This window comes from Paramisgurnus dabryanus, chromosome 5 (genome assembly GCF_030506205.2).
Source record: "Paramisgurnus dabryanus chromosome 5, PD_genome_1.1, whole genome shotgun sequence".
NCBI classification, from domain to species: domain Eukaryota; kingdom Metazoa; phylum Chordata; class Actinopteri; order Cypriniformes; family Cobitidae; genus Paramisgurnus; species Paramisgurnus dabryanus.
Genome location: NC_133341.1, coordinates 13,850,899 through 13,861,149, shown reverse-complemented (window position 1 = coordinate 13,861,149; position 10,251 = coordinate 13,850,899). Strand labels below are relative to the sequence as shown.

The 10,251-nt window shown below is 36.1% G+C and overlaps 2 protein-coding genes across 4 annotated transcripts; one reads left to right on the top strand and one right to left on the bottom strand.

Annotated features, from left to right (window-relative positions):
* Positions 1–2,831: 2,831 nt before the first annotated feature.
* On the bottom strand, positions 2,832–6,046 carry LOC135748806 (E3 ubiquitin-protein ligase RNF19A). Of its 3 annotated transcripts, XR_010532205.2 has the most exons (5): positions 5,931–6,046; positions 5,776–5,829; positions 4,278–4,771; positions 3,819–4,050; positions 2,832–3,683 (listed from the first exon to the last, which is right to left on the bottom strand). XR_010532205.2 is itself a non-coding variant. In XM_065267103.2 (4 exons), exons 2-3 carry the CDS (start codon positions 5,788–5,790, stop codon positions 4,307–4,309), a joined length of 480 nt encoding a protein of 159 aa, XP_065123175.1. In that variant the 5' UTR covers positions 5,791–5,829; positions 5,931–6,046; the 3' UTR covers positions 2,833–3,683; positions 4,278–4,306. The 3 variants fall into 3 exon arrangements, 2 of the variants coding, with proteins under 2 accessions (XP_065123175.1, XP_065123174.1); XM_065267103.2 differs by lacking the exon at positions 3,819–4,050 and having other exon boundaries at positions 2,833–3,683; XM_065267102.2 differs by lacking the exons at positions 2,832–3,683; positions 3,819–4,050 and having other exon boundaries at positions 4,141–4,771; positions 5,931–6,045.
* Positions 6,047–6,720: 674 nt separating this feature from the next.
* LOC135748807 (uncharacterized) lies at positions 6,721–8,796 on the top strand. The gene is made up of 3 exons (XM_065267104.1): positions 6,721–7,350; positions 7,569–7,851; positions 8,048–8,796. The coding sequence occupies exons 1-3, from the start codon at positions 7,067–7,069 to the stop codon at positions 8,681–8,683; spliced, it is 1,203 nt and encodes a 400-aa protein (XP_065123176.1). The 5' UTR covers positions 6,721–7,066; the 3' UTR covers positions 8,684–8,796.
* Positions 8,797–10,251: the final 1,455 nt, after the last annotated feature.

The window sequence follows — 10,251 nt, the reverse complement described above, 5'->3', positions numbered from 1 at the left end:
TTGTTGTAAGCTTAAACTTAAAACAAACTGTAAACTTATTTCTTAAATCTAATTGATTGATTGAAATGTTGTCCCAGGGTCAACATAATGTTAAATAACACATTTCATGTGTAGTGTAAGTTAACATGCCCTTCAAGCATAAATCTTTTTCTGTAGCCTCACCGAACCCAGAAGTTAAAATTCTAATAGAGTCCACTCACCTGTTTGATGCTTCAGCTCGATGGATACAAAAATTATCAGAAAAATAACTTAAGTAAGTGCTTATGAAAGACTAACACACGCTTCTATCCACTGGCAAACAACTGTTTTCTTTTAAACATGAACATGAAGGGGAATACCAGTGAAAAGCTTTTACTTTCATTTTGCGAATGATAGCTACGTAGCCTGTTGTTTTCAAATTGTTTACTCTTCAGCAGAGAATGACTGCACTTTGTGTGTTCGTATGCACATGTTGTATGTTTCCCCAGAATTACAAGTTAAAGAATTTAATGTCATGTCAGTTATTGGCCCAAATACGTTATCTTCTGGTCACAGCAGAAAAAGGTTTAAAAAAGGTGGAAAAGTAACCGTACTTCTTAAAATAAGCCTACAGAATGCAGTTTGAGAAGAAAGCATAAAAGACAGAAATAAATATTTGATAGAAGAAATTGATCATAAAAAACAGAAACAAATATTTTCTCATTTTAAAATTTTATTTATTTAAATCTTCATTTTATACTGGTGTGCAACCTGCCAAATGAATCAGCATTGTGCCATGCCCCTTACATTTTAAATGAAATAAATTTAAAGTTTGACTGCTTTAAACTCCCACTACACTCTGAGCTGTCCAAGAATCTCATTGTTATTTTTAATAACACATTGCATCCAATTGTAGCAATATGGGCGCATGCAGCGGAAGCAGAACTTTTGGGGACAGTGGGGACAAACGATATTAGGGCATCCAACACCGTTATGGGTGAGTAGGGCTTTGCATCCTGGACAGGCCCTAAAGTACGGGCAACCTCTCACTGAGCTGTTGGTGTCGTCGATCTGTTGGGAGCTGAGGAGCACGGCTCTGAACCCGCAGTTTGGCAGAACACAGGTGTTTGTGGTTGAAGCTTCGCGTGACCACTCTCTCTGACAAGCCCAGCACAAGAAAAACAAGCGCCGCTTAGTTATAGAGCATGACCTGCAGACCGCACGCTGTCCTTCCAGCTTTATGATCTTTGATTGGTTACAGCCGGGGCACTGGAGAGAGAGAAAAGGTTTAGTGGAATAGTGGAACAATAATGTAACAGAATTCTCTAAACATTATCGACATTATGAATAAACAGCTGTACACATGCTTAAAGGCCCACTGAAGTGTCTTGGATTGTGCAGCATTATTTGATGTTGTGACCTCAGTTTAACAGAAACAACTATAAAGAAGACCCTCCCCCTTTTCTTTTTTAAAATAACCAATAGCGTTTCATTTATAGCACAGTCCAGCAAAGAGGTACTGTAACTAAAAAAAAAAACAAGTGCTGGTGCTTCAGCATCTAAAGCATATCTGTCAACATTGGGATTTTAAAATTTCCTATCTTGGGAGCATGGGTTTCATGTGGGCATGGGCAAAATATGTGGGTCCAGTGTGGGTCTCATATAGGTTTGCCCATGTGGGTTTATTATATGGGACCCTCATAGGACCCATGTGGGTAAAATAATTTCATCCTTGAAATACATTTTTATATATTTAAACTCTGAAAATAATTACTTTTGGTTGATTGTCAATTTTATACAAAGAGCAAATAATATCACATATATGATCTGCTCAGATCAGCTCGTCTGTTGTTTAGGTGAAAGAATCTGAGAATATGTCTTAAGATGGTCGGCGAAGCCACGCCTCTATAAACTTTTTTTTATAAAAAAGCTTCAAAAAATCGGAAGGTGGAGGACCTCTCATAGCATCAACCTTTGACCTAACGTCTCATTCCCGTTTCTCAGGGAATCGCGGTTATGATAGAAACCGAGACGTTAACATTTTATACATTATAAATACATTTTATACAGTAATGTCCGATAAACTAAAAACAAACGTTGCTTGCACTAAAAGTGGTTCTTGGTTCGTAATCATAGAGGAACCATTTTTAGTGCTATATAGCACCTATGAAGAACCATACGGTGGTCATATAGCACCACTATAGCACCACATATGGTTCTACATAGCACCATATCTACATCAGTGTTACACAGGTACATCATCAGTTATATGGCACTTGAAATTGAACCAAGAACCACTTTAAATGCTATTTAGCATTGTCTTTAGAGTGTAGTTTTTGATACGCTTTAGCTATGATTTGAAATAAGGTAATCTACTTGTTGTTTATTTTGCTTGTTATCGGAAATAAACTACTCTAAAAGGACTTTTTGTTATTGATTTTTTGAGTTTACCGGAAGTTAAGTTTTTCCATGAAAGCCATTTGTTTGTGTTTTTACTGCTGAAATCGCCTATAATAACACTGTAAAATTACTTAATACAAATGCAACAAAATCAAGTTGAGTTAATAGAACAAGTATTACTCAGTAAGATAAACCTATTTTTTTTGATACAGGTAACTTATTTGTGGGTTGCTACAGGTAACCTGTATTTTAATTAGGTTTTATAAACTTTATGTTCTTGGTTAAAATTCACCTAATCATATGTGAATAAACATTTTTAATTGAGTCCTGGCTATACCCTCAGAAAAGAAATCTAAATGTCTATATTCTAAGCACTACAGTTCTTAACTTTACATAAACAGCCTTTGTCAATAACAATTACAAATTCGATTAAAGATAAAAAATATGAAGATAGATTGAAAACAATGACATTTATTCAATGTCAACCAGTGTCACTTTAAAAAGTGCAGTCTATAAGCACCACTCTTCTGAACAATGCTAACTACAAAACTCTTCTAAATCTCAAACATAAATGAACATTAAACACTAACAAGTCTTTCTTTTTAGTTAAGAATTTCAAATTTTACTCTCCAAATGCAGTTTCATGCAAAGCATGATGGAAGCATCAAGTCCACTGCCTTATGTTTCTTACAAAATCATTCATGTAGCTTCAACACAAAATATTAAGATCATTTCCTTTTTACAAATTTAAGTAGATTAAACATGATCAAATTAAGTTGAATGTATTCAATAATGTGTTCATTTAGAAATACTCAAATTAATACACTTTTTGTGTTGTTTTAACAAAAAAAAAAAGAATTCAACATTTTATACGGTTTACTCATTTTATTTTAGCTAAATCTACTAAAGCAGAGAATATTTATTTAATTTATACTAAATGGAAAAAATTATTTCATGGGGATTTTAAAATGATCCTGTCCTTGTAGTATAATTATATTTTATATTCAAAGAAAGTAATATGTAAAGCAACAACGACTATATAGGGTTGCTCTCCAATTATATTTATTAATGTTGTTCAGCCTCCTAAATTGTCAGTTTTTGTGCCTTAAATTAAAACCAGTAGGCTAGCTCTTAAGTCTTAAACGTTTTAACCCGGTTCTTCTAGACTCTTGGCAAAGTGTGCTAAATAAAGCCTATAGCTTTATTCTGTCAGAACAATTGCCTTAAAGTGTCTCTGACATCACAAGGGCTCAGTACACGGTCAGTGTACCTTTGGAGCGTTCATGTCTCAAATCCTGCTGGACCACATCCACAGACAAAGAAACCTGTAAACGAAAGAAAGTGTCAAAGACAGGAGCCAGGGGATTAGATGGACAAAATGCCCCTGGCTGTATAGCTGGGTACCGTAGTATTGCGTTAGTAGCACAAACACAGATAACACAAACTATTGATCCACTCACCTGTTCGCTGCTTCAGCTCCCTTGCTACAGAAGCTGGGTAAATACAAAATTAAAGCAAGTAGCCTACTTAATGGAGACAAACACACCCTCTATCCACTGCTCAAAAAATGAATTACTTCCTTTAAACTTGAACATGAAGGGGAATACCAGTGAAAGCATTCACCTTCCTTTTGCAAAAGAATGCCAAAGTCTTTTTGTCAGTTATACCAAATGGGTCATCTCATCAGCAAAACTAAAAAAGGGGGTAAAGTAACATGGGTAATAATTTCCTAAAAGTTTTCTAAAAAGCAGTTTGAGAAGAAAGCATAAAGACAGAAATGCATTTTTGATCATAAAAGAAATTTCTTATAAAAGACAGAACAAATTTTTGAATCACATGTACCAGCACTTTCAGAATTGACACATATATTTGTTATGGTTCTGCTGGTTTCTGCACATCTCTTTAAGAAGACAGCTTACATTTAAAGATTGACTGCTTCACAGTTCCACTACAGTTCGAGCTGTCGAAGAATCTCAGTGTTATTCTTAATCACACATTGCTCTATCCCAATGTCATAATCACTGTCATCAAAGTCAGAGTCATAATAATCATTGTCGTAGCACTGTGGGCGCATGCAGCGGAAGCAGAACTCTTCATTGCATTGGGGACAAACAATATTAGGGCATCCATCACCCTTATGAGTGAGTAGGGCCTTGCATTTTGGACAGGGCCTTAAGTACGGGCATCCTCTCACTGAGCTTTGAGGGTCATTTATCCATTTGGTGCTGAGGAGCACCGCACGGAGCGCACAGTTTGGCAGCATGCAGGAGTCATTGCTCGAAGCCTCGCGGGGCCACTCTCTCTGACAAGCCCAGCAGAACTGAAACACGCGCCGCTTTGCTTTAGAACATGACCTGCAGACCACGCGCTGACCGTCTACCTTTTTCATCCGTAAACGGTGGCAACCAGGACACTGGGGGGAAGAAAGGGTTGATGGGTTTTATAATACAAATAAAAGAAAAAAGGCACTCCATAACACACAATACAATTACACAATAATTACAAAGAGCTCTAAAAATTTAAATTTACAAAATTACCCACACTGTAAAAAAAAAATCCGTAGAAATTACAATGTTATTGCAGCTGGGTTGCCGGTAATTTACCGTAGATTTACATTTATGTAATTTACTGGCAAGAATTTGTTCAAAGTTCAATCAATTTTAAATATTAACAAGTATTTGTCTTTACAGAATAAAACTATACAATAACAGCCTCATGCAAAGCATTCTGGGAACCAGAAGTCATCATCAACCTTTTTCTGTTTTTTGCTTCAGATTTTGTTTCCCAGAATGTTTTGCTTGATGCTGATTTTTTAGTTTTACTCTATAAAGACAAAGACTTGTAAATGTTTAATGTTCATTTAACTTTGAACAAAATGTTGCCAGTTAAAAACATAAATTTAAATCTACGGTAAATTACCGGCAACCCAGCTGCAATTTCTACGGAATTTTTTTACAGTGCAGGGTTTAAATAGTAACTACAGTTTTTTATTTGTAGTTAAACCATTTAACCACAAACTCACTCTGGTCTCACTACAACCGCATAGTTTAACCATGGCATTTAATAGATGTGGTAAATTGTGGTAATTCAAATGGTAATCAATCCATAAACATGGTTACTTCACTTTTTCTATAATAAAACCCAGGTTCATTTTCCTGTGGAGTGGACAAATCGAATCTTCACAGTTAAAGCTGCACTGTGTGTGTGTGTGTGCGTGCGTGCGTGCGTGCGTGCGTGTGTGTGCAGTAGTCATTAGTTTTCAAATTAACTTTTAAGAGAGTTTGTGACAGGCATTAAACGCTAAACAATTATAATATATTTCATTTTATCTACAGTACATCAAAATTACTGAGTAAACTATTATTTGTATAAAAAAAAATCTCACAACACTCTTGCTTGTCATTGTGTTTAATCTACCTTTATAAGCTTCATGACTCCAGTTCTCTTATACAGAATTGAGCAATGAGATACCTAGGAATAGAAAGATAGTAATATTTGAAACAGTTGTTTTATCATTACAGTATAAAAAAATAACAAATATCAAATTCACAAATTGTTTGACTGTCACATACCCGAATGTTAAGAATGCAGTGTAGAGTGAAAATGAATTGCTCGCAAATGAATGCTTCAGTGCAATATTATACTGTAAACACCATAGGGGAATACCACAGTACTTAACTTTCACTTTTGATTCTAAGCAGACCTGATATGACCTTTCTATTATTTCTAGGTTTCTATTGAATGGATTGATTGACAAAAAAGTCTAATTGTACAGGAACAAACAATTCCAGCATGGTGAAAGATGTCTAATCAGGTTACAAACTGTTATTTATTAAGCAGAAATGGCTTCAAAATGAATAAGCAATAAAAAATATGTTTAATCTTGGCTATTGCTTTCAAATGTCAGTTAAATAATATTATCTTCTTAAGTTATTACAACAGTAATTTTATCTGCAATCATCACTTTGCCTTATTTCTTAAAATTGTTACAAATGAGACAATGGTTGAACTGCATTGACCTTTATAATTAGATTAGCTAAACAATCTGTAGCCTATTTGAATATTTTATGAATTTCTTATAAAGTTCATATTGAAATCATTTTGATTTCTCACTTGTCAAATCTAAGTACAGTTGAGATCTCTTTTGAACTGGAGGAGATAATTTGGCTTTATCTCATGAGGAACATATGAAATTTGCGAAATGGTTTAAATTTGCTCTCCGTTTAATCTGGAGACATGTTAAGCTTTTTTAAATTAATAAAAAAATTGCATTAACCAAGATAATCATTTCATGATTTGTCAGCGCAAAAGCTATCGCACATTTAATCTTCTTTTTAAAAATTTGGACTATTCATTTACAGTTTTTGCCTATTGCTTACACACTAAATCCGAATGCTTAGACCAAAGCCTCAATACCTAAACTTCTTGTAGCATATGCTTAAACACAGTGTAACCATAGCTTAAACACATTGTCAACTTTGCACTTTGTTTGCAATTCTGTAGCACACTTATTGCGAAACACTACACACGTTTTCTTACATTAGACACATTTTTCAAAAACGAAATCACCTATTATCATTGGGAAAACACTCTGTTCAAAATGCAAAAGTCATCTGGCAATTAAAGGCACTTACATACACACCTGAATACACTTGTACAGAAAACAGAACACCAATCGGTCTGAGTCTTAGCACTACAAATAGGCCTCATGGTAAGACATTCTGAGAACTTTGCAAGCATGGAGGCAATGCGAGTAAGAGTAAGAGGAGGACAAAGAGAGAGAGGAGTTGGACGTGGACTTGGACGTGGACATGGAAGAGGACAAAGACGAGGACCAGTGCGGAGACGTGTATCAGATGACATCAGGGCTACTCTGGTGGACCATGTCATTAATCATGGCCTATCTATGAGGGAGGCTGGGCAAAGAGTCCACCCTAACCTCAGTCGCTACACAGTAGCGTCAATACTAAGAACATTCCGACTGGAGAACAGGTATATCTTCAAGTTTCTACTCCTGTACCTACTGTATGTGTCACATGATTCTGTATCATATTACAGTATTACTGTACAGTACTATTCAAAAATGAGTAGTGCTGTGAAGTATATGTAAAGGAGTATCATTGTAATGTTACAGTACTGTGTACAGTTTGAAAGTACAGTATGTGACAAAGAACCTAACCAATGACATCTTGTGAGGGCATTTTTTACAGAATGGTTGGGCTACCTCCTCGAGGTGGAAGGGGACGGCTCTTTACTCAAGAACAAGAGCTTGCCATCATTCAAATGGTGCAAGCAAATAACACAATCCGACTTCGTGAGTTGCAACAGCGCATAATAGCAGATGGAATGGTATTCGACAATATCAACAGGGTCAGCATTACTACAATAAGTCGCATCCTACAGAAACATAACTTCAGAATGAAGCAGCTGTACAGGGTGCCATTTGAGAGGAACTGTGTCAGGGTCAAGGATCTGCGCCATGATTATGTGCAGGTATGTGTCACTTTACTTTGCATACTATATATTGTGATGTGGGAGTGAGGGTTTATGCTGCCACCTGCTCTGTCTGTGTCTTGTAGTTTTTGTCTATACTAATCCAACTCAGCCCCTACTTGTGTCAAAATGTAGACATTGTAGTTACTGTATGTGTTTTCAGTAACACTATTACTGTAAATATTTTCTGTTACAGACAGTTCTGGATTTTGATGCCGCCGAACAGCCACATGAGTTCATCTATGTGGATGAGGCAGGCTTTAATCTGGCCAAAACCAGGCGTCGAGGCCGTAACATAGTTGGACAAAGGGCTATTGTAAATGTCCCTGGGCAACGTGGGGGAAATATCACCTTGTGTGCTGCAATTAGTGTCCAAGGAGTCCTGCATCATCATGCCACTCCCTACAATACAGGACAGATCATTGCATTTCTAGATGCACTACATGCAGTTGTGCAGGACAGACCACAGCAGCCCAGGTTTGTTGTTATCTGGGATAATGTTAGTTTCCACCGGGCTGCTCTGGTCCAAGATTGGTTCACCAACCATAACAATTTCACACTTTTATACCTGCCGCCTTACAGCCCCTTTCTAAATGCAATCGAGGAATTCTTTTCAGCATGGCGGTGGAAAGTCTATGATCGGCAACCACACGCCCGCATGCCTCTTCTGCAAGCAATGGAAGTGGCATGTGGTGACATTGAGGTGGGATCCATCCAAGGGTGGATTAGGCACACAAGACGATATTTTCCCCGATGCCTAGCCCGCGAGGACATCGCCTGTGATGTCGACGAGGTCTTGTGGCCAGATCCGAACAGAAGGAGGGATCCATAAGACCCCCCAGGCCCCCACCACACACATACATGCGCACACAAACACAAAACAAGTGTGTTTTTCCCCACAATAGTTTATCCAGTATTTGTTTTGTTTCTTACTTTTGTTTTGTGGCTAAATGTGATGACTTGTGGTTCTATTTTTCTTTATTCCTTTAAGAATGTTTTTTTTGGGGGGGGGTAAAAACTCTTGTTTGATTACTGAATAAATTTAAACAAATAAATATATCTTTAAATAAATCTACTTTTGAGTTTTACTAAAGACTGAGTCTAAGAAAATTACGATAAAAATAAAACCACAAAGACTGCAGTGTTATATATAAAGCAGATCAGTGTGTTGCTGGTGATATGAAAGAGTAATTCAAATGGTGCTTGTGTGTATGGTTTTGTTACAAGAATTTCATTTTTAGAAAGGAGTGCTAAGTTTTGATTGCAGTGTTTCATTTTGGCATGGATGTGAGTTGTTAATCTCCAAGTGCTATGTCTGTGTGGCTTGTGTGTAGAGTTTTGACATAATGAGCCAAATTTTGCAAAAAGTGTGTAAGCAATAGGCAAAAACTGTAATGTACTTAAGTGTATATATAGGGTTCGAGATAACTGGATAAAATTGGTTGACGTCGCCATCTTGTGTTAAAAACAAGTGAAAGTACTTGTCAAAGTATTGAGACATATTCTGTTATTACATTAATGCAAAAAACGAATATGATATTAAAAGCTTATTTGTCCAGCTTTGAAATTAATATTTTTTGGTAAAAGATACATAGTCGGTTTTTAATAATAATAATAATAATAAATATAAAAACACCCATGAGGCTGTGAGCAATACACATATCTTATCGTATTTAATTATTATCATATTAAATTATTATTGCTATTCCCTTTCTCAGTCAGTATTAAAGAAATGAATGCTATGTTTTAATTGAATGTTCTTTGCATTATGTAGGGTTATCTATTAATAAATATCCAAACCCTGTCAATACAACGTATGTTAATAAGTCTAAGCAACTTGCAGTTATCAGAGTTAAACAGTATTCTTTGATTTAAATTAGACCAATATACATTTTCATGTAACTGACAGTTTATGCAACTAGCCACAGATTGAGAAATAGGTACGTTATTTCTCAAGTTTGTCATCTGAAGCTGCTTTAAACGAAATACGTAACTGGGTGTTCCTGTGCGCACACTCATTGTCAGTAGAGTTTGTTTTGTGCATTTTTGGTATTGGACATCAGTGACTAAAGGCTATATGATTTATCTGATTTCGTATAAAAATGCATTGTTCAAACAGGATGTATTTAAAGGAAGATAAGTGAAGAACACCTCCAACATTATCTGTCTGCACAACCGGAGGCTGCATTTTCAGGACCACAGTTCTAGGACTCTAGTTTTTTGTGACAGCGCCACCTAGCGAAACTGTAGCCTCTGGTTGTGCAGGCAGATGCTACTCGAAAAAGTGCCACCAATGCAGTATTTTCACCAAATGTTAACTACTTTTAGAGTTTTAGATGTTTTTAAAGGTTTATTACACCCAAATACTGCTTTCTTTATTGAAATTAAGTCTTGCTTTTA